Genomic DNA, 23842 nt, shown 5'->3' with positions numbered 1-23842 from the left:
GTGTGGCAGTTTGGGACACGGGGTGTGGAGGTTTGGGATATGGGGCGTGGAGGTTTGGGACATGGGGTATGGAGGTTTGGGACACGGGCTGTGGGGGTTTGGGACACGGGCTGTGGGGGATTGGGACACGGGGTGTGGTGGTTTGGGACATGGGGTGTGGGGGCTTGGGACACGGGCTGTGGGTGTTTGGGACACAGGGGTGTGGGGGTTTGGGACACAGTGTGTGGCAGTTTGGGACACGGGGTGTGGGGGTATGAGACAGTGTGTGGGGGTTTGGGACACGGGGTGTGGAGGTTTGGGACATGGGGCGTGGAGGTTTGGGACATGGGGCATGGAGGTTTGGGACACGGGGTGTGGGGGTTTGGGACACGGGATCTGGGAGCTTGGAACATGGGTGTGGGGGTTTGGGACATGGGGTGTGGGTGCTTGGGACACGGGGTGTGCGGGTTTGCGACACGGGGTGTGGGGGCTTGGGACACGGGGTGTGGGGGTTTGGGACACAGGGTGTGGGGGATTGGGACATGGGGTGTGGGGGCTTGGGACACGGGCTGTGGGGGTTTGGGACATGGGGGTTTGGGACACAGGGGTGTGGGGGTTTGGGACACGGGGTGTGGTGGTGTGGGACAAGGGGTGTGGAGGAATATTATGGGTGGAGGTTTGGGACACAGTGTGTGGCAGTTTGGGACACGGGGTGTGGGGGTTTGGGACACGGGGTGTGGGGCTTTGGGACACGGGGATGTTGAGGTTTGGGATACGGGGCGTGGAGGTTTCGGACATGGGGTGTCGGGGTTTGGGACACGGGGATGTTGAGGTTTGGGATACGGGGTGTGGAGGTTGGGACATGAGCTGTGGGGGTTTGGGATATGGGGTGTTGGGGTTTGGGACACAGGGGTGTGGGGGTTTGGGACACGGGGTGTGGTGGTGTGGGACAAGAGGTGTGGAGGAATATTATGGGTGGAGGTTTGGGACACAGTGTGTGGCAGTTTGGGACACGGGGTGTGGAGGTTTGGGATATGGGGCGTGGAGGTTTGGGACATGGGGCATGGAGGTTTGGGACACGGGGTGTGGGGGTTTGGGACACGGGATGTGGGAGCTTGGAACACGGGGTGTGGGGGTTTGGGACATGGGGTGTGGGTGCTTGGGACATGGGGTGTGGTGGTTTGGGACAAGGGGTGTGGAGGAATATTATGGGTGGAGGTTTGGGACACAGTGTGTGGGGGTTTGGGACACGGGGTGTGGAGGTTTGGGATATGGGGCGTGGAGGTTTGGGACATGGGGCATGGAGGTTTGGAATATGGGGTGTGGGGGTTTGGGACACGGGGTGTGGGGATTTGGGATACGGGATGTGGGAGCTTGGAACACGGGGTGTGGGGGTTTGGGACATGGGGTGTGGGTGCTTGGGACACGGGGTGTGGGGGTTTGGGACACAGGGTGTGGGTGTTTCGGACATGGGGTGTGGGGGCTTGGGACACGGGGTGTGGGGGTTTGGGACACAGGGTGTGGAGGAACATTACGTGTGGAGGTTTGGGACACGGGGTGTGGGGGTTTGGGACACAGGGTGTGGGGGTTTGGGACATGGGGTGTGGGGGCTTGGGACACGGGGTGCGGGGGTTTGGGACATGGGGTGTGGGGGCTTGGGACACGGGGTGTGGGGGTTTGGGACACGGGGATGTTGAGGTTTGGGATACGGGGTGTGGGGGTTTAGGAGACGGTGTGTGGGGGTTTGGGACACGGGGTGTGGGGGTTTGGGACATGGGGTGTGGGGGTTTGGGACACGGGGTGTGGAGGTTTGGGACACGGGGATGTTGAGGTTTGGGATATGAGGCGTGGAGGTTTGGCATATGGGGTGTGGGGGTTTGGGACACGGGGATGTTGAGGTTTGGGACACGGGGTGTGGAGGTTTGGGGCACGGGGTGTGGGGGTTTGGGACACGGGGTGTGGGGGTTTGGGACACGGGGATGTTGAGGTTTGGGATACGGGGTGTGGAGTTTGGGACACGGGGATGTTATGGTTTGGGATACGGGGTGTGGAGGTTTGGGACACGGGCTGTGGGGGTTTGGGACACAGGGGTGTGGGGATTTGGGACATGGGGATGTTGAGGTTTGGGATACGGGGTGTGGAGGTTGGGACATGAGGTGTGGGGGTTTGGGACACGGGGTGTGGGGGTTTGGGACACGGGGTGTTGAGGTTTGGGACACAGGGATGTTGAGGTTTGGGATACGGGGCGTGGAGGTTTGGGACATGGGGTGTGGGGGTTAGGGACACGGGGATGTTGAGGTTTGGGATATGGGGTGTGGAGGTTGGGACATGAGCTGTGGGGGTTTGGGACATGGGGTGTGGGGGTTTGGGACACGGGGATGTTGAGGTTTGGGACACGGGGTGTGGAGGTTTGGGGCACGGGGTGTGGGGGTTTGGGACATGGGGTGTGGGGGTTTGGGATACGGGGTGTGGAGGTTTGGGACACGGGGATGTTGAGGTTTGGGATACGGGGTGTGGAGGTTTGGGACACGGGCTGTGGGTGTTTGGGACACAGGGGTGTGGGGGTTTGGGACACGGGGTTTGGTGGTTTGGGACAAGGGGTGTGGAGGAATATTATGGGTGGAGGTTTGGGACACAGTGTGTGGCAGTTTGGGACACGGGGTGTGGGGGTATGAGACAGTGTGTGGGGGTTTGGGACACGGGGTGTGGAGGTGTGGGACATGGGGCGTGGAGGTTTGGGACATGGGGCATGGAGGTTTGGGACACGGGCTGTGGGGGTTTGGGACATGGGGGTTTGGGACACAGGGGTGTGGGGGTTTGGGACACGGTGTGTGGTGGTGTGCGACAAGGGGTGTGGAGGAATATTATGGGTGGAGGTTTGGGACACAGTGTGTGGCAGTTTGGGACACGGGGTGTCGGGCTTTGGGACACAGGGATGTTGAGGTTTGGGATACGGGGCGTGGAGGTTTCGGACATGGGGTGTCGGGGTTTGGGACACGGGGATGTTGAGGTTTGGGATACGGGGTGTGGAGGTTGGGACATGAGCTGTGGGGGTTTGGGATATGGGGTGTTGGGGTTTGGGACACAGGGGTGTGGGGGTTTGGGACACGGGGTGTGGTGGTGTGGGCCAAGGGGTGTGGAGGAATATTATGGGTGGAGGTTTGGGACACAGTGTGTGGCAGTTTGGGACACGGGGTGTGGCGGTTTGGGACATGGGGCATGGAGGTTTGGGACACGGGGTGTGGGGGTTTGGGACACGGGATGTGGGAGCTTGGAACACGGGGTGTGGGGGTTTGGGACATGGGGTGTGGGTGCTTGGGACATGGGGTGTGGTGGTTTGGGACAAGGGGTGTGGAGGAATATTATGGGTGGAGGTTTGGGACACAGTGTCTGGGGGTTTGGGACACGGGGTGTGGAGGTTTGGGATATGGGGCGTGGAGGTTTGGGACATGGGGCATGGAGGTTTGGGACATGGGGTGTAGGGGTTTGGGACACGGGGTGTGGGGGTTTGGGATACGGGATGTGGGAGCTTGGAACACGGTGTGTGGGGGTTTGGGACATGGGGTGTGGGTGCTTGGGACACAGGGTGTGGGGGTTTGGGACATGGGGTGTGGGGGCTTGGGACACGGGGTGCGGGGGTTTGGGACATGGGGTCTGGGGGCTTGGGACACGGGGTGTGGGGGTTTGGGACACAGGGATGTTGAGGTTTGGGATACGGGGTGTGGGGGTTTAGGAGACGGTGTGTGGGGGTTTGGGACACGGGGTGTGGGGTTTGGGACACGGGGATGTTGAGGTTTGGGACACGGGGTGTGGGGGTTTGGGACACGGGGATGTTGAGGTTTGGGATACGGGGTGTGGAGGTTTGGGACATGGGGTGTTGGGGCTTAGGACATGGTGTGCGGGGGTTTGGGACACGGGGTGTGGGGGTTTGGGACATGGGGTGTGGGGGTTTAGGACACGGTGTGTGGGGGTTTGGGACACGGGGTGTGGAGGTTTGGGACACGGGGATGTTGAGGTTTGGGACACGGGGTGTGGGGGTTTAGGACACAGTGTGTCGCGGTTTGGGACACGGGGTGTGGAGGAACATTATGTGTGGAGATTTGGGACACGGAGTGTGGGTGTTTGGGACACAGGGTGTGGGGGTTTGGAACACGGGGTGTGGGGGTTTGGTACGGGGTGTGGGGGTTTGAGACACAGGGATGTGGAGGAACATTATGTGTGGAGGTTTGGGACACTGGGTGTGGGGGTTTGGGACATGGGGTGTGGTGGTTTGGGACACGGGGTGTGGGGGTGTGGGGGTTTGGGACACAGGGTATGGGAGTTTGGGACACGGGGTGTGGGGGTTTGGGATACGGGATGTGGGAGCTTGGAACACGGGGTGTGGGGGTTCGGGACATGGGGTGTGGGTGCTTGGGACACGGGGTGTGGGGGTTTGGGACACAGGGTGTGGGGGTTTGGGACATGGGGTGTGGGGGCTTGGGACACGGGGTGTGGGGGTTTGGGACATGGGGTGTGGGGGCTTGGGACACGGGGTGTGGGGGTTTGGGACACAGGGTGTGGAGGAACATTACGTGTGGAGGTTTGGGACACGGGGTGTGGGGGTTTGGGACACGGGGATGTTGAGGTTTGGGATACGGGGTGTGGGGGTTTAGGAGACGGTGTGTGGGGGTTTGGGACACGGGGTGTGGGGGTTTGGGACACGGGGATGTTGGCGTTTGGGACACGGGGTGTGGGGGTTTGGGACACGGGGATGTTGAGGTTTGGGATACGGGGTGTGGAGGTTTGGGACATGGGGTGTGGGGGTTTAGGACACGGTGTGTGGGGGTTTGGGACACGGGGTGTGGAGGTTTGGGACACGGGGATGTTGAGGTTTGGGACACGGGGTGTGGGGGTTTAGGACACAGTGTGTCGCGGTTTGGGACACGGGGTGTGGAGGAACATTATGTGTGGAGATTTGGGACACGGAGTGTGGGTGTTTGGGACACAGGGTGTGGGGGTTTGGAACACGGGGTGTGGGGGTTTGGTACGGGGTGTGGGGGTTTGAGACACAGGGATGTGGAGGAACATTACGTGTGGAGGTTTGGGACACTGGGTGTAGGGGTTTGGGACATGGGGTGTGGTGGTTTGGGACACGGGGTGTGGGGGTGTGGGGGTTTGGGACACGGGGTATGGGAGTTTGGGACACGGGGTGTGGGGCTTTGGGACATGGGGACGTTGAGGTTTGGGATACGGGGCGTGGAGGTTTGGGACATGGGGTGTGGGGGTTTGGGACACGGGGATGTTGAGGTTTGGGATACGGGGTGTAGAGGTTGGGACATGAGGTGTGGGGGTTTGGGACATGGGGTGTGGGGGTTTGGGACACGGGGATGTTGAGGTTTGGGATATGAGGCGTGGAGGTTTGGGACATGGGGTGTGGGGGTTTGGGACACGGGGATGTTGAGGTTTGGGACACGGGGTGTGGAGGTTTGGGGCACGGGGTGTGGGGGTTTGGGACAGGGGGTGTGGGGGTTTGGGATACGGGGTGTGGGGGTTTGGGACACGGGGATGTTGAGGTTTGGGATACGGGGTGTGGAGGTTTGGGACACGGGGATGTTATGGTTTGGGATACGGGGTGTGGAGGTTTGGGACACGGGCTGTCGGGGTTTGGGACACAGGGGTGTGGGGATTTGGGACACGGGGATGTTGAGGTTTGGGACACGGGGTGTGGAGGTTGGGACATGAGGTGTGGGGGTTTGGGACACGGGGTGTGGGGGTTTGGGACACGGGGTGTTGAGGTTTGGGACACAGGGATGTTGAGGTTTGGGATACGGGGCGTGGAGGTTTGGGACATGGGGTGTGGGGGTTAGGGACACGGGGATGTTGAGGTTTGGGATATGGGGTGTGGAGGTTGGGACATGAGCTGTGGGGGTTTGGGACATGGGGTGTGGAGGTTTGGGGCACGTGGTGTGGGGGTTTGGGACACGGGGTGTGGGGGTTTGGGATACGGGGTGTGGAGGTTTGGGACACGGGGATGTTGAGGTTTGGGATACGGGGTGTGGAGGTTTGGGACACGGGCTGTGGGGGTTTGGGACACGGGGATGTTGAGGTTTGGGATACGGGGTGTGGGGGTTTAGGAGACGGTGTGTGGGGGTTTGGGACACGGGGTGTGGGGGTTTGGGACACGGGGATGTTGAGGTTTGGGATACGGGGTGTAGAGGTTGGGACATGAGGTGTGGGGGTTTGGGACATGGGGTGTGGGGGTTTGGGACACGGGGATGTTGAGGTTTGGGATATGAGGCGTGGAGGTTTGGGACATGGGGTGTGGGGGTTTGGGACACGGGGATGTTGAGGTTTGGGACACGGGGTGTGGAGGTTTGGGGCACGGGGTGTGGGGGTTTGGGACACGGGGTGTGGGGGTTTGGGATACGGGGTGTGGGGGTTTGGGACACGGGGATGTTGAGGTTTGGGATACGGGGTGTGGAGGTTTGGGACACGGGGATGTTATGGTTTGGGATACGGGGTGTGGAGGTTTGGGACACGGGCTGTGGGGGTTTGGGACACAGGGGTGTGGGGATTTGGGACACGGGGATGTTGAGGTTTGGGACACGGGGTGTGGAGGTTGGGACATGAGGTGTGGGGGTTTGGGACACGGGGTGTGGGGGTTTGGGACACGGGGTGTTGAGGTTTGGGACACAGGGATGTTGAGGTTTGGGATACGGGGCGTGGAGGTTTGGGACATGGGGTGTGGGGGTTAGGGACACGGGGATGTTGAGGTTTGGGATATGGGGTGTGGAGGTTGGGACATGAGCTGTGGGGGTTTGGGACATGGGGTGTGGAGGTTTGGGGCACGGGGTGTGGGGGTTTGGGACACGGGGTGTGGGGGTTTGGGATACGGGGTGTGGAGGTTTGGGACACGGGGATGTTGAGGTTTGGGATACGGGGTGTGGAGGTTTGGGACACGGGCTGTGGGGGTTTGGGACACAGGGGTGTGGGGATTTGGGACATGGGGATGTTGAGGTTTGGGATACGGGGTGGGGAGGTTGGGACATGAGGTGTGGGGGTTTGGGACACGGGGTGTGGAGGTTTGGGACACAGGGATGTTGAGGTTTGGGATACGGGGCGTGGAGGTTTGGGACATGGGGTGTGGGGGTTTGGGACACGGGGATGTTGAGGTTTGGGATACGGGGTGTGGAGCTTGGGACATGAGCTGTGGGGGTTTGGGACATGGGGTGTGGGGGTTTGGGACATGGGGTGTGGGGCTTGGGACATGGGGTGTGGGGGTTTGGGACACAGGGTGTGGAGGAACATTACGTGTGGAGGTTTGGGACATGGGGTGTGGGGGTTTGGGACACGGGGATGTTGAGGTTTGGGATACAGGGTGTGGGGGTTTAGGAGACGGTGTGTGGGGGTTTGGGACACGGGGTGTGGGGGTTTGGGACACGGGGATGTTGAGGTTTGGGATACGGGGTGTGGGGGTTTGGGACACGGGGATGTTGAGGTTTGGGATACGGGGTGTGGAGGTTTGGGACATGGGGTGTGGGGGTTTAGGACACGGTGTGTGGGGGTTTGGGACACGGGGATGTTGAGGTTTGGGATACGAGGTGTGGAGGTTTGAGACATGGGGTGTGGGGTTTGGGACACGGGGTGTGGAGGAATATTATGGGTGGAGGTTTGGGACACGGGGTGTGGGGTTTGGGACATGGGGTGTGGGGGCTTTGGACACGGGGTGTGGGGGTTTAGGACACGGGGTGTGGGGGTTTGGGACACAGAGGTGTGGAGGAACACAACTGATGTTAGGAGCCAGTGCTGTTCATGCCACTGGAAGTAAACAACTCCGTTTCGGATACTGAGCCCAGCTCTCTGAAGCTTTCAGAATGATGCCTGTGAATGGGACAACTTCTCAAGGAGTGGAGGTCAAGGGAGATCAGCTTCTGACTTCAGCTATATTTATTCCTCATACTTTGTTAGGTAGTTAACAGATGGGTTGGATTTCCCCAGACAGCTTGGAAAAGAGTAAAATGCAAGCCTTGCTCTCTTTCACACCATTAGCACCGATCAATACATCATGCGCCAAACTGAATCTGCCTGAAGAAATACAATCTGTTTGTCAGATGCACTGTCCCATATCTGAACATATCCATCAAACACAACCGTGCTGCAAAGACTATGAATAGATGACATATATAACAGATACTGGTCTAGCCAATATCCAGTAGTCTACAGCCAGTGTAGGTCATTCCTGGCTGTATTCAGTGCTGCCAGCCTCCTGTGGATCATGTTTCTGGTGCACTTTAGTCACCACTGAACTAGCATTCGCAAACCTGGCCACTATGCTGGCTGTTCTCCCAGACACATGAGCATCATCACAAGGACTAGACAGGGAAGAGGACTGCAGTTGTATCAGCGCTATGAGAATTCAGGACAACAGTTGGAAGCACACTAACAGGCAAAGGAATTGGTGAAGGGGATGCGGCAAGATGAACACGAGAATAACAATTTTATTCAGGCATGGGTAAGTGAGCTAACCCATGGTTCCTGTGAGCTAACTGTGTGGAGTGTGCACGTTCTCCTTGTGAGCATGTGGATTTCCCCAGGGCCTCCTGATTTCCTCTTATTCCAAGTACAGGTAGAAGGTGGGTGGGGAGTCACAATCCTCTGAGCTAGAAAATGTTTCAGAGAAATAAATGAGGAAAGATTAATGGGGTTGTGCAGAGAGCCAGTATAGATATGAATAGCTTGCTTCAGGGTTAACATATGAGAAGGCAGCGCAAGTTAAATGCTGGTAAGGATCCTTATGGAGTGATAGTCAGAGTACAGGTGGCACAGCTCATTACAACAGGACTATATACAACTACTTACAAAATGTGTAAGATTTAACTGAAGACAGAAGGGTGCGTGGGTGTGCAGAAGGCACTGTGTCTTTACGTGGGTGGGCAACTCTGAATCCCTGCTTTTTAAACTGCATGCTAACAATTCAAAAGGTACAGCAATCCCCCAGAGAGAGTGACTAATGAAGAGGATCACAGAAAGACAGAGCGACTCCATTCATTATGTGTGCCTGGAATTCCACCCAACACACTCAGCCCCATTACTTGCCAGCAGAAAATCTCATTACCACTATTTACATGATTAGTGTGGAATTACAAATCAATTCTAATACACATCATTTTTATTGCAGTTAATTAAACATTTAAATATGAGACTGCTATGACATTTTAATTCTGATAATAAAATGCAAACTGCTGAACAAATAGATGGTGATAGTTTTGTGACATTTTAATCAGGTGCTTCCAGAGGCTGCCCAGACTGTGAGGTAATAGTGTCTACACCCTACATGTATTATTGGTCTCAGTACCAGCCAAAGGGCAAGTACTAGGAACAATGAAGCACAGGCACCATCAGGAACACATGACCAAAGAGGAGGTTTTCAAGGAAATGGTTGCAGGACTGGCCTACAACCAGCTACTACTAGACATGAACATGAACCAAGAGGAGGGATTCTTTTTTGCATCTTACCTTGCCACTTCCATAAATTTCCCACCTCACTTTCGTCATGTCCCCCACATCAATCATATAGCAACTCACCTCCTCAGACCAATAACACCTCTGGCACCTACCTCAAGATCTCCTCCCCCTCCTGTACCCTCCCTAGTGTCACAATCCCTTCCCCTTCCCGTACCCCATTTAGAGTCACAATCCCCTCCCCCTCCTATACCCCATTCAAGAGGGTTACCAATGCTTCTATTTACACTCACTTTGTGTCATCAGAAAACCCAGTACAGAACCCACCAACCCTCTGCCCTCACCTCTACCTTCTCTCCTGCATCAATACTCTCCCCATGCTAATTCAGTGGAAAGTCTCCAGTCCAGTTTCTTGGGACTGTCAGGCCTGAAAGCATATATTACCAGGCTCAAGTACAGCTTCCACCCACCGTTATAAGATCATTAAATGGTTCCCAAATGTGATAAATAGGACTCTTGACCTCATAATCTACCTCATTATGATCCCGTACCTTATTGTTTGAAGAAGAAAGCCCTTAACTCCGAGTGGAGTCATCGGGACACCGTCATGAAGGCGTTTCTTTAGCAGGCTTTCTTATTTTTACAACGCCGAGTTGCTAGCTCGACGCTCAACCCAGCACAGATGGAAAGCGTGTAAGGGAGCCAGCTGGATTTGAACTCGGGAGCCTTCACTCCAAAGTCCGGCACCACCTTATTCTTTACCTGCATTGTATTTTCTCTGTAGCTGTTACACTTCATTCTGCTTTGCTATTGGTTTACTTTGTTCTACCTCAATGCACTATGAAATGATCTTATCTGTATGAACAGAATGCAAGACAAGTTCCTCACTGTACCTTAGTTCATGTGGCAATGATACCAATTCCAATTCCAGTTTGGATTACAGGCCAGTTTTAATGATAGAGTTCATCACTGAGCGTTGGAATTGGGCACCCCCTTTCATTTTCAATGTTACTTTACTTGGCACATTATGTTTTACATAATAGGTATCCATTAGTCTCGTGATACCATGGATTTGAGCATTGGAAGGTTTCCAGGGCAAAAGCATGGGCAAGGTTGGATGGAAGTTGCTCACGCTGCAAGTCTCCCCTCTCCACGCCACTGATGTTGTCCAAGGAAAGGGTACTAGGACCGACACAGCTTGGCACCGGTGTCGTCGCAGAGCAATGTGTGGTTAAGGGCCTTGCTCAAGGACACAACACGCTGCCTCAGCCAAGGCTCAAACTAGTGAACTTCAGATCACTAGACAAATGCCTTAACCACTTGGCCATGCGCCAACACGCTCTTTACAAGTAATATTATGAATAAATAGGTTCTTAAGGATGTCAAAGCCGGGGCTGGTAGTGGGAATAAGCTCCCACTGCCGAGAAGTGCTCCAAATAGCATGCGTCTCTAACAGCCTCTGACAACCAAGTCCAACTCTTGGCCTTCACATGTGGCTTAGCTACTAGTCCCGGCGGAACTGTTTCTACTGATAAGAGGAGGGGCAAAGGTGGACCACTGGCACCTCAAAATCAGTTGCTTTGAGCAGATGGGGCTCGTCAGTCTTGGATGGCAGCCCACCTAGGAGAAGGAAAGCTCTGATTTTAAACCTCTGTTGCTTTGCGGCCATACCCACCCATAGGAAAGGCTTCAGGAGTAAACCCCGAAGAAGAAATCCAGAGCTGGGTCCCTAAGGCAGTTTGATGTTGTTGACAACTTCACTCTGGCAACTTCTGCGATGACACTGGTGCCAAGCTGTATCGGCACTTGCTCTTCCCTTGGACTACATCTGTGTCGTGGAGAGGGGGAACCTGCTGCATGGGCAACAGCCGGTTCTTCAAATCTTCCCACCCAGGCTTGCACTGTGAAGAGGACACAGTCCACCAGAGGTGCAAACCCATGATCCCCTGGGATCGACAGCTGCCTACTATGAATAAATAAATCTTACTAAGATATATTTATTGTATTAATTCAATGGACACATTAACAGTCATAAATATTTTTTGAACAATCACTACTGAAATCTACATTTTGGATCGTTCTGGAAAACAAATATTTGGACTGGGAATCTTCTGGTATGTTGTCCTTAACTTGATGAGCTTTTATTTTATGAAACAGTTCCTGTAAAATGTCATTTGAAAATCCACAGATTACAGCCACTGCTGCACAGTAATAATTAAATCCACTCCATAAATATTCCCAAATGCCACCATATTGCCTAATGTGTTATGTTCTGGTTGTCATTACCAATGAGAGATTCCAAGATTTTGAGGAGATCTGACTAGTCTTTCATTCCCTAATTTTCTCTCCAGTAATAGTGTTATAGTTTACATTATATATACTTCTTTATATAATGAAGTAACAAAATATTCATTAATCCTGCACATATTTCATAATCCTCTAACAACAACTTCTCCTAGAACCTGCATTATTTTACCTAGATGTGAAAGCTCTCACAAACATTTTTTTTTAATTACTTGCTAATTTGCTTTCAAAATCTGCCTTCTCCCCTTTTATCCATTTTTTGCTCATTGGCTGATGCTTCCTAAATCTCTTCCAATCCTTGGAATACTATTCTTGGTAACATTTTAAGCCTCTTATTTTAATCTTCTTTTAATGATTACACTTAACTGTAGAACATGTATTCAGCAGCATAAGAAATACTTATAACCATGGTAAACCAAGGATTAAACTGTGGATCCAGCAATCCAGATGGCTGACTAAATATCCAGTGATACATTCAAGTTCTCCCATGGCACCATGGAAAAATTAAACTCAGTTAATTAAATCTTTTTTTAAGCACACAACAATATGTTTAATCAGACCACAAAACTATAAAAATCATTAAAACTATAGTCTGGCTCACTTTTGTTCTCAAAAGGAATGGAAATTCCTATCCTTGTCCGCTTTGCTCAACACTTGATTAGAAACATGTGGATTACTGAATTGACATTACCTGAGAATTAAAGAAACAGCTTGTGCAACTGTCTGAAGTTTACTCAATGCTCTATGGTTGACTACTGCTATAAAATTTGGGAAGGTATCGTTTGGACATCTAAAATTAAAACAGAAAATGGTGGAAACCCTCAGCAGGTTGGTCTGCATCTGTGGAAGAGAAACTCAATTAACATTTCAGGTTGAAGTCCTTTTGTCATAACTGGGTTTGTCCAAAGACAAAAAGGGAAAAAGACACCATGGAGGGTGAACAAGGCAGGCGAGAAAGATAGAAATCTCACATCAGAGCAAAACAGAACTTCTTCAGGTTTGGAGGTCCTGGAAGAGAAGTAGCAGTGAATTCAACTAGAAAGAGAAAATTATAAAGAAAACTTGCAGATGCTGGGAATCTAAACTAAAACCAGAAAATGCTGGAAGTACTCAGAAGATGAGGTTGCATCTGTGGGAAATAATCGGAATTTAATATTTTAGGCCAAAGACTCTTCATCAGGATTCATAGGATTCACTTTGCAAGGAAGATACAATAATACTAGAGGGTATAGCTTTACGGTGAGGAGAATGGTTTTTACGCACTGAGTGGTGGATGCCTGGAATGGGCAGTGCTGGAATCAGATAAGATAGTAATATTCAGGAAACATTTAGACAGGCAGGGAATGGAAGGCTATGTGCAGTCAGTTGTGTAGTTTAAAGTGGCATTATGGTCAGCACAGACAGCATGGATAAAAGGGAGTTTTCCTGTACTGTATTGTTTTAAGTTTCATGGCTACTCAGATCAACTGATGCTGGGTTTCCACCTGAAACGTCACCAATTCCTTCATCCTCCCCCCCACCCACACAAAAGCTGTTCAACCGGCTGAATTCCTCCAGAAGATTGCTTGTTGTGCTATAAAACTATCTTTGTGTACAAGGTCTCAGGGACATGAAACAAGGAACAGTTTAACCAAAAGTAGTTAAAGGTTACTCACAGTTAAGCTAAAAACTGCAGATTATAGAAAGTCATTATTGCTTGTATGAGACCTCAGAGCACTGAATTCAAACCTTTGAACTTCAGTATTGCCCGATGCCGGCCCCCTAGGCCTGAGTCGACGTAGTAGTAACTTCAGTGGTCCTAGTTCATTAAATGGTCAGTGAATCTGCTCCGTCAACACTTCCAGCATGGAACAGCGACAGGATCCGGGGAATGTATAGCATGAATAATTCCTGCTTTGAAAGAGAAAGAAAAGACAGACGGTATATCTTACCTCTGTCCTATAATTGGTTCTGCATTTCCTGCAAATGTACCATAATCCATCCCATAGAAATTCAGTCCCAGTAGAATCTTACTCCTCCAGTTTGCTTCGGGATCCAATTCCTCAACGCAGGCTTGTATCCAGGGGATAGGAGAGTTGGGGCCAGGTCTGGAAGGCAAATGGAAGGTCAGCTCTCAAAGCTACAACACATTGAACTGGATCAAACCTGCAACAAATCATACAAACTGAATCCAAACTAAGGAAAAGAACAAAATGAAAGCCTAAAGATTCTAGAGAAAAAAAGAAATTTGTTGGAGGACCTTGGCCAGTATCTATCGAGGGAGATGGAGAGTCGACATTTTGGACCTTCATCAGGAATAGAACAAGGCCCAAAACATTAACTGTCTATTTCCCTCTACAGATGCTGCCTGACTCACTGAGTTCCTCCAGCAGTTTGTTTTTAGCTTCAGATTTCAGCATCTGCAGCCACATATGCCCCTGAAATATTTAATGTGCAATGCAAATGTAAGTCCTGAAAACACAAGTAATTTTCAAGAACCTAGTTAGTTAGCAAAGTGTGACTTTGAATATTGGCACTGGCATCAGAGATTTGGTAAGTAGCTACCAATAGTGAGCAAAGTTTTGGAAGATCACGTTTGTGATTTAAAGAAGATCGTTGGCCACTTATGGGAACCAGGTTTTCCTGGCACTCTATTTATTGTAGTACTGCTCAGATAGAAGCTTTTTCCCAGCACATTGGTGTGGTGCTGGTAATAGTTGGTGGTGGTACAGACACATGTTTACCATGCAAAGCCAACAGAACGTGCATGGAGGATATTCACCCTACCCTCAACGGACACACGGAATAGGTTCTTTGGAAATAGAGGCAGAGAATATTGAGGAATCAAAGGCGACTTTCCACTGAACTTCAGTATGGGCACAATATGAATGAGGGACTGTAATGCAGAATGCCATATAAAACTTATTGAGATCAACCTTCATTTTATTTTGCAAAACTATCTTGAAAAAGTAACCAAACTACAGCGTGGCCTTTTGAAAAGTCAACACCTTCTCTTCTGGAACTCAGAAGTTAAGTTCGAGTCTTGAACTATTTTCTTGATCCATAGGTAAAAAGCACTACCCTTAGCTCCTAGCTCCAATCCACACACCCTATGCCTGGCCATTGCTCCTGAGTGGAGCTAGATTACACCTCCCTATGTTCATATTTAAGTGTTCCTTCCTTCGCAGCAGGGGACTGACTGTCTGTACCAGCAGCCTGCTGGTATCTGTTGGCGTCTGTATTTCCCTGGAACTGCCATTCTCTCTTCCAGCTCATGTCCCAAAACTGGTACCAAAGAAAGACAGTGGCAGTGGAGATGATGGATAGGAGGGAGGTCAGGTTGAGTAGGGGCAGTTCTTCCCTGTCTCAATTTCTGCTCCTTCTCATAGCCCAGTTCCAGCTTGTAAGATTCACCACTCTCTGGAATGAGAGGGAAGTGGAACACTGCACTGTACTTGTGAGAACCGAGGCTCAAGACAATGATGGACAAGGTGTGGCTATCTCCCCGGCAACACTCCACTTAACCAATCAGCACTGAACCCATAATAATGGTTCTGTGCACACAAGCACATACAAACATATGTACACATATACATGAACACACACAGGGTCACAAACACATCCAGACACACACATACACAGGGATACGAACACCCACAGGTACATAAACACACAAACATGGTCCTGGAGATAAGGGGTAGGTGGGACCAGATCAGGTACAGTGTAGGTGAGATGCAAACCCAGTGTCAGAGACCCAGAGAAAGAATCACATTCTGCTTTAGACTTGGTGGCTGTAATGACACCATGATAAAGGGTGGAACTGCCTCATCACAGATCTTACCGAGGTGAGCTCGAGTAGTCATACGTCATGAGACTGAATCCATCCACAATTTGCACCAGCTGGTCAAAGTCCTGCTTCCTAAACATCCCAGACTGATTGGTCCTTGAAAGTGGAAGAGACAAAGTCAGCTTTGATAATTAACAGCAGGAACAGGGTGTTGCATTGACAAGCATTATTGATCCTTATCTGATGCCACTCAACCCATGATGTACTGGGCCAAATCACTACCTTTTGTAGGATTTTCTGCTCAAAGGATTGGCGTTCCCATACCAGGCCATAATGCAGCCAGTCAATACACTTTCCACCACACATCCATCAAAGTTTACCAAGGTTTTTGATGACATGCTGAATCTCTGCAGACTCCTGAGGAAGTAGAGGTGCTGTCATGCTTTCTTTGCAATCTGAGATAGTGACACCCAGGATTTTAAAGTTACTGACCCTCTCCACCTCTGCTACTCTGATCAGGACTGGCTCATGGACCTCTGATTTCCCTCTCCTGAAGTCTATAATCAGCTCCTTGGTCTTGTTGACATTGAGTGAGAGGTTGTTGTTATTACACCACTCAGCCAAATTTTCAATCCCCCTCTTGTATGCTGATTCATCACCCCCTTTGATACAGCCCACAACAGGGGAACATGAATGGAAATGAATACTACACAATCGTCGCCAGAAAATGGATCTGGAATCAAGTTACCATGCTGGCTCTTTCAGTGGGCTGAGCAGTTGAGACGTAAACAATGCAATGGGAAGCCCATTAATTGGCACAGTGCAGGAGATTTAATGTCAGTCCGAAAATAAAGGGCTGAAAACAAGGAAGAGTTGGAGCTTATTTTGTTCTTCTCTGATAAATCACTCCTTAATAGCCCACTCCCCAACTGTAAAGGTAAAAAGACCCTGATGAGAGTTATATACAGGCCTTTGTGCAGTAGCCAGGATGTGGGGTATAAATTAGAATGAGAGACGGAAAAGCTATGTAAAAAGGACAATGTTACGATAGTCATGAGGGATTTCAATATGCAGGTAGATTGGGAAATCAGGTTGATGCTGGATTCCAAGAGACAGAATTTGTAAAATCCTTTTTAGAGCAGCTTGTGGTTCAGCCCACTAGGAGAAGGGCATTTTCTGTATTGGGTGTTGTGCAATGAACCAGATTTGATTAGGGAGCTTAAGGTAAAGGAAGCCTTGGAAGCCTGTGATCACAATATGATAAAATGCACCCTGCAATTTGAGAAGAAGCTAAAGTCAGATGTATCAGTATTACAGTGGAGTAAATGAAATTCCAGAGGCATGAGACAACAGCAGAACAGAATGCAACTAAAAAAGTCATAAAGAGGGAAAAGATGGAATACAAAGGCAAGCTAGCCAATAATATTAAAAAGGATACAAAAGTTTCTTCAGATATATTATTAGTAAAAAAGAGGCAAGAGAAGATATTGGTCCGCTGAAAAATGATGCTGGGGAGCTAGTAATGGGGGATAAGGAAATGCGGACAAACTGAATAAGTATTTTGCATCAGTCTTTACTGAGGGAGACATTAGCAGTATGGTGGAAGTTCAAGTGTCGGGGGGAAGAAATAAATGAAGTTGCCATTAATATGGAGAAGGTGCCTGGGAAATTGAAAGGTCTGAAGGTAGATAAATCATCTGGACCAGATGGACAACACCCCTGGGTTCTGAAAGAGGTGGCTGAATAGATTGTGGAGGCATTAGTAATGATCTTTCAAGAACCACAAGATCCTGGCATGGTTCCAGAAACTGGAAAATTTCAAATGTCACTCCATTTTTCAAGAAGGGAGAGAGGCAGAAGAAAGGAAATTATAGGCCGGTTGGTCTGACCTTAGTGGTTGGGAAAATGCTAAAGTCAATTGTTAAGGATGTGGTTTTAGGGTACTTCTAGGCACATGATAAAATATACTTGTCTGACAACTCTGTTGGAATTGTTTGAAGAAATAACGAGCAGGATAGACAAAGGAGAATCAGTGGATGTTGTGTAATTGGTTTTTCAGAAGGCCTTTGCAAAGGTGCCACACATGATCCTGCTTAACAAGTTAAGAGGCCATGGTATTACAGGAAAGATACTAGTATGGATAAAGCAGCGGCTGATTGGCAGGAGGCAAAGAATGGGAATAAAGGAAACCTTCTCTGATGGGCTGCCAGTGACTAGTGGTGTTTCACAGGAGTTTGTGTTGTGACCATTTCATTTCACATTGTATTGAACGATTTAGATGACAGAATTGATGGCTTTGTGGCCAGATTTGCAGACAATACAAACACAGGCAGAGGGGCATTAGTGTTGAGGAAGCAGGAGGCTACAGAGGGACTTAGACAGATTAGGAGAATGGGCAAATATGTAGCAGATGGAATACAATGTAGAAGAAGTGAAAGAGTAGACCAGTTTCTAACTGGAGAGAAAACTCAAAAATCTGAGCTGCAAAGAAATTTAGAAGTCCTCATGCATGATTCTCAAAAGATTAATTTGTAGGTTGAGTCGGCAGTGAAGAAGGCAAATACAATATTACCATTCATTTGAAAGGACTAGATTATAAAAGCAAAGATGTAATGTTGAGGCTTTGTAAGGCAGTGGTTAGGCCTCACTTGGGAGTATTGTGAGCAGATTTGTGCCCTTTATCTAAGAAAGGATGTGCTGACATTGGACAGGGTTCAAAGGAGGTTCATGAAAATAAAAATGAAAGGCTTATCATATAAAGAGTGTTTAAAGGCTCTGGGACTTGTTGGACTTTAGAAGTATGAAGGGGGATGTCATTGAAATCTATCAAATATTGAAAGGCCAGGATGTTTCCAGTGCTGGGGGAGTCTAAGACCAGAGGACACAACCTCAGAATAGAGGGATGTCTATTTAGAATGAGGAGAAATTTCTTTAGCCAGAGAGTGGTGAATCTGTAGAATTCATTGCTACAGACAGCTGTGGAGGCCAAGTCATTGGATATATTTAAATATTTAAGGCAGAGGTTGATAGATTGTTGATCAGTCAGGGAATGAAGAGTTAAGGGGAGGAGGCAGGAAATTGGTGCTCACAGGGAAATGGATGAAAAAGCGATGCAGACTCAGTGGGCTGAATGGCCTAATTCTGCTCCTATGTCTTATGGCCTTATCATTAGTACAGATACATCTCACTGTTCAGTACATCCAAATATTTTGCTTTCACAGTTCTACTGGGCATAATGATCTGTTATGTAATCTGGTGCTTACCCTGGAGTGATTGCTGGCGGGATCACTAACAAAATTTTCAGCATGGCTCCATGCAGCGCTTCTGCCAGGTGCCGAATCATATGAGTGAGTCCCCTGCAAAACAAACACATCTCATCAGAGGCTACACATGCTCACAGTCTGCACCTGTATCTACCACATTCCCAGAGTGCACTGTGTTGCAGGATGGAGCTTCGAATTTGTAGCATGACACACATACATTCATATAAGAGAGGGACAGAAAGAGGGATAGGGAGAGGGGGAGGGAGAGGGAGAGGGGGAAGGGGAGGGAGAGGGGGAAGGGGAGGGAGAGAGGGAAGGGGAGGGAGAGGGGGAGGGGAGGGGGAGGGGAGGGGGAGGGAGAGGGGAGAGGGGAGGGCGAGGGAGAGGGGGAGGGGAGGGGGAGGGAGAGGGGGAGGGAGAGGGGGAAGGGGAGGGAGAGGGGGAGGGAGGGGGGAGGGAGAGGGAGAGGGGGGGAGGGAGAGGGAGAGGGGGGGAGGGAGAGGGGGAGGGAGAGGGGAGAGAGAGAGGGAAGGGGAGGGAGAGAGAGAGGGAAGGGGAGGGAGAGGGGGAGGGAGAGGGGAGGGAGAGGGGGAGGGAGAGGGGGAGGGAGAGGGGAGGGAGAGGGGGAGGGGAGGGGCAGGGAGAGGGAGAGACTATAAAACGCATTCACCCCCCTTGGTTAAGTTGGTCTAAATTACTATTATTAAACACAAAATAATTGATTGCATAATTGCTCACCTCCTTCAAGTCAATATTTAGTGGATGCACCTTTGGCAGCAATTACAGCCTTAAGTCTGTGTGGATAGGTCTCTAGCAGCTTTGCACATCCGGATACCACAAATTTTCCCCATTCTCCTTTAGAAAACTGCTTAAGCTCGTTCAGACTGCATGGGAATCGTGAGTGAACAGTCCAGCCACATATTCTCAATTGGATTGAGGTCTGGACTCTGACTTGGCCACTCCAGGACATTAACTTTGTTGTTTTTAAGCCATTCCTGTGTAGTTTTGGCTTTATGCTTTGGGTCATTGTCTTGATGGAAAACAAATCTTCGCCCAAGTCGCAGTTCTCTTGCAGACTGCATCAAGTTTTCCTCCAGGATTTCCCTGTATTTTACTGCATTCATTTTAGCCTCTACCTTCACAAGCCTTCCAGGGTCTGCTGCAGTGAAGCATCCCCACAGTGTGATGCCCCACCACCATGCTTCACAGTAGGGATGGTGTGTTTTTGATGATGTGCAGTGTTTGCCTTATGCCAAACATAATATTTAGTCTGATGACCAAAAAGCTCAATTTTGGTTTCATCAGACCATAGAACCTTCTTTCAGCTGACTTCAGAGTCTCCCACAAATCTTCTGGCAAACTCTAGCCCAGGTTTCATGTATGTATTTTTAACAGTGGCTTTCTCTTTGCCACTCTCCCATAAATCTGTGACTAGTGAAGTACCCAGGCAACAGTTGTTGTAAGTGCAGTCTCTCCCATCTCAGCCACTGAAGCTTGTAACTCCTCCAGAGTTGTCATAGGTCTCTGGGTGGCCTCCCTCACTAGTCCCCTTCTTGCACAGTCACTCAGTTTTTGAGGACTGCCTGCTCTAGGCAGATTTACAGCTGTGTCATGTTCTTTCCATTTCTTGATGATTGAATTAACTGTGCTTCAAGGGTTATTCAGTGACTTGGACATTTTCTTGTTTCCATGTCCTGACTTGTGCTTTTCAATAACCCTTTCACAGAGTTGCTTGGAGTGTTCTTTTATCTCCATGGTGTAGTTTTTGCCAGGATACTGGCTCAGCAGCAGCTGGACCTTCCAGATCCAGGTGTACTTTTACTACAATCAATTGAAACACCTTGACTGCATACAGGTCTCCAAAAACAGATCTCCATTTGACTAATTATGTGACTTCTTAAACCAACTGGCTGCACCAGTGATGATTTGGTGTGTCATATTAAAGGGGGTGAATACTTATGCAATCAATTATTTTGTGTTTTATATTAGTAATTAACTTAGATCACTTCGTAGAGATCTGTTTTCAGTTTGACCCAAAAGAGTCTTTTTCTGTTGGTCAGTGTCAAAAAAGCCAAATTAAATCCCCTATAATTCAATGTTGTGAAACAATAAAACATGAAAACTTCCAAGGGAAATGAATACACAAATGCAAAAGGCTAGATACTGGCCAAGTAATTAAAACTCTGCTATCTTTTAGTGGAGGCAGTGAAGAAAGAACTGGGGATTTCAGTTAACTGCAGACAACAGTTAATCTTGAAAATCTACACCTTTCAATAGAGGAAAAGGAGAACTAACAGAAACAATCCGAAGGTAATCGAGAAAATAATTATAAGTAGAAAGGATTATTTTTCCTTTGAAAATCACTATAATGGGAGCATGAACCGAGACGGATACATAGCAGCAATGAGGCATGATGACATATGCCATTCATATATATGACCCAAAATGAATTATGTAAACCTCAAAGAATGCTTAATCAAACAATATATTTACAATATTACTGAAGCAGTAAATACACAACACTCCTCATGTATATACTGTACAATTACTACACAGTCATCCACAGCACCGTATATTTTAAGTTGTCCCATTCAGGCCTAAAGATTTCATCACCGTGGAGGATTTCTTACATTGTGGGGTAATGTCCTTCCTGATGGGGTGGAGATGGGTCACTGTTTAGCAGGTGAGACTTGTGGCCTCCCCGTGGTGGCTATAGGAGTTGACTTTGGGACTTCAGGAAGTAGTTCTGACAGCTCTAGATACCTTTTTTTCTCCAACAATCATTTCTGATCTCCTAATCAATGTGTTGTCTCCAGATGGCATCACAAGCCAGTTCCCCTGTGTAGGAGAGTGATCCAGTTCTGTCCTTAATCTTTCCAAGTACCCACTTTTGATCATCTCTGTAGTCCCTCGCCAGGACTGCTTGTCCAGGAGTGAAACATCGAACCTCCTTGTTTGAGGAGCCCTCAATTTGTCTCAGCTGTTTGTCCTGCATGCTCCTTCTGAGATTGGGTTTAAGGAGATGCAAACATAAGCGCAAGGGATGCCTCACAAACAGCATAGCTGGTGAGTTGTTGGTTGTGGAGTCTGCTGGAATGCCATAAGCAAGGATGAAACTTGCAAGCTTCTGATTCAGTGTCAGTGCAGCGTGTTCGGCTGACGTTGCTTGCAGTGCGTTCTTTAGACTCTGGGCAAACCTTTCCGTCAAGTCATTTGTAGCTGGGTAGTATGGTGCAGATAAACTTACCTTATTTCATTCATTTTCGAGAATGACTGAAACTGTTCCATAACAAACTGTTGTCCATTGCCACTGTCTAAATATTCTGGAACACCAATCCTTGAGAAGAGGCTTCTCAACAATTCAACAGTGTGCTAGGCTGCAGTGGAGGCTATTGGGAATACTTCTGGCCACGTTGTAGCTGCATCCATTACTAGCAAGAAACTTGTGTCCATGAATGGTCTGTCGAAGTCCACATGAATCCTCTGCCAGGGCAATGCAGGTCACTTCCAGGGAGAGAGAGACGCTGCTTTTAGCTTTTCTGAACGGGTTGGCATCCTGAGCAGTGCATGGCAAGCTGCTTGATCTACTAGTCTATCCCAGGCCACCAGACAAAGCTTTGAGCCAACGCTTTAATTTTGACCATGCCTAGAGGACTGGCATGTAGCTCCTCCAACACCTTAGCTTTGATGGTACAATAACTCTCAATCCCCACATAAGGCAACCTTAGTCAAGGGCGAGTTCATCCCAGCACTGGTAAAAATGGGGGAACTAGAGTTTCTGCTGCACATTCCAGCCATTTTGGGTAGACATGTAAACCTGTGACCGTGTGGGTCTTTTCTGGTATTCCTTTGGACTACCTTTGCTGTAACAGGGAGACTTTTGATTTGCATTAGGAAGATTACACTAAGGAGTGTCCACTTTTGTAAAATTTCCAGGTATTTCTTTTTCCAAGGGTAAATGGGACAATCCATTAGCATTTTCATGATTAGTTGTCCTCTTGAATTCGATTTTGTAATTGTGTCCTCTGTGTGCTGCTGTTAATGGACCACCCTTCAATGGATTGAAAATAGATACTAGTGATCAATGAGGGGAAACTCTCTCCCAAACAAGTACTGGTTGAAATATTTTACACCCCAAACCAGATTAAAGGCCTGTCAATCTGTATATATTTTTTCTCTGCAGTGGTAAGGGAACATGAATCAAAGGCTACAGGGCATTCTCTTACATCACTCATTGCATGTGACATGACTGCACCTATAAAACAAGGTGTCACTGACAAGCTTCACTGGAAGATGTGGATCATAATGTGTGAATACAGTGTCTGACATCACCATTTCCTTTGTTTTTTGGAAAGCCATCTCACACTGCTTTGTCCTTTGCCATTTCTTCCCAATCTGTAGTAAGGAGTTCAATGGGAGGAGCACAGCAGCCAGGTTTGACAGGAACCTGTTATTGACACATCCTTAAAAAGACCACAAATGTGACACATACTTTGGCCTTGGGCCATCCACCATTACTTAAATGTTCACAAAACACTTATGTAATCCTTGAGAGTCAATGGTGTGACCATAGTAAGTGATATTTGGTTTAAAGAATTCATACTTCGTAACAATGATGTCATCCAGGAAACACTGAGTGCTTAGGCAGCCTTGCAGTACCTGGTCCATAGCTTTCTGACAGAGTGCAAGTGCAGATACTGCTCCAAAAATAAGCCTATTATAGCAATAAAGCCTTTTGTGAGTGTTTATGGTGAGAATTACTTTGGACTCTTCCATGTCCATCTGAAGGTAGGCCCCAGCAACGTAAACTTTGCTAGTGTTTTCCTCCAGAAAGGTTTGCAAAAATATCCTCTATCCTAAGCAGAGGGATTATCTACTTTCAGCACTGGGTTGATGGTGACCTTAAAATCACTTCAGATCCTGAAAGACTCATCCTTCTTGGCTACGGAGACTGGTGGTATTGCCCAAGGGCTCCACTCAGCATTGAAGAGAATTCCTTCAACTTCCAGGTGATCTAGCTCACTGTCCACATTATCATGGATGATACTAGGAACCGGACTGGCTTTGTAAAACTTGGGTGTGGCATTTT

At 49.0% G+C, this 23842-nt stretch overlaps 2 protein-coding genes across 3 annotated transcripts in view; one reads left to right on the top strand and one right to left on the bottom strand.

Annotated features, from left to right (window-relative positions):
• The window catches only part of LOC134353475 (tetraspanin-4-like), a 99861-nt gene extending 89816 nt beyond the window's left edge, over positions 1 to 10045 (top strand). Inside the window, exon 7 of the mRNA XM_063061478.1 lies at positions 9986 to 10045. Coding sequence (XP_062917548.1) covers positions 9986 to 10045 — 60 coding nt within the window. The remainder of the gene's footprint in view (positions 1 to 9985) is intronic.
• Positions 10046 to 13496: 3451 nt separating this feature from the next.
• The window catches only part of chid1 (chitinase domain containing 1), a 96127-nt gene continuing 85781 nt past the window's right edge, over positions 13497 to 23842 (bottom strand). The window contains exons 6-8 of one of the 2 annotated variants that reach the window (XM_063062293.1): positions 18754 to 18846; positions 15545 to 15646; positions 13497 to 13811 (exon numbers count right to left, since the gene is read on the bottom strand). In XM_063062293.1, the coding sequence (XP_062918363.1) occupies positions 13652 to 13811; positions 15545 to 15646; positions 18754 to 18846 (355 nt within the window). In that variant the 3' untranslated portion in view covers positions 13497 to 13651. The remainder of the gene's footprint in view (positions 13812 to 15544; positions 15647 to 18753; positions 18847 to 23842) is intronic. The other variant, XM_063062292.1, reaches the window with a different exon arrangement.

Source organism: Mobula hypostoma, chromosome 11 (assembly GCF_963921235.1).
Source record: "Mobula hypostoma chromosome 11, sMobHyp1.1, whole genome shotgun sequence".
Taxonomy (NCBI): Eukaryota; Metazoa; Chordata; class Chondrichthyes; order Myliobatiformes; family Myliobatidae; genus Mobula; species Mobula hypostoma.
Note: the sequence above shows the minus strand (reverse complement) of the source record. Positions and strands in the feature narration are given on the sequence as shown.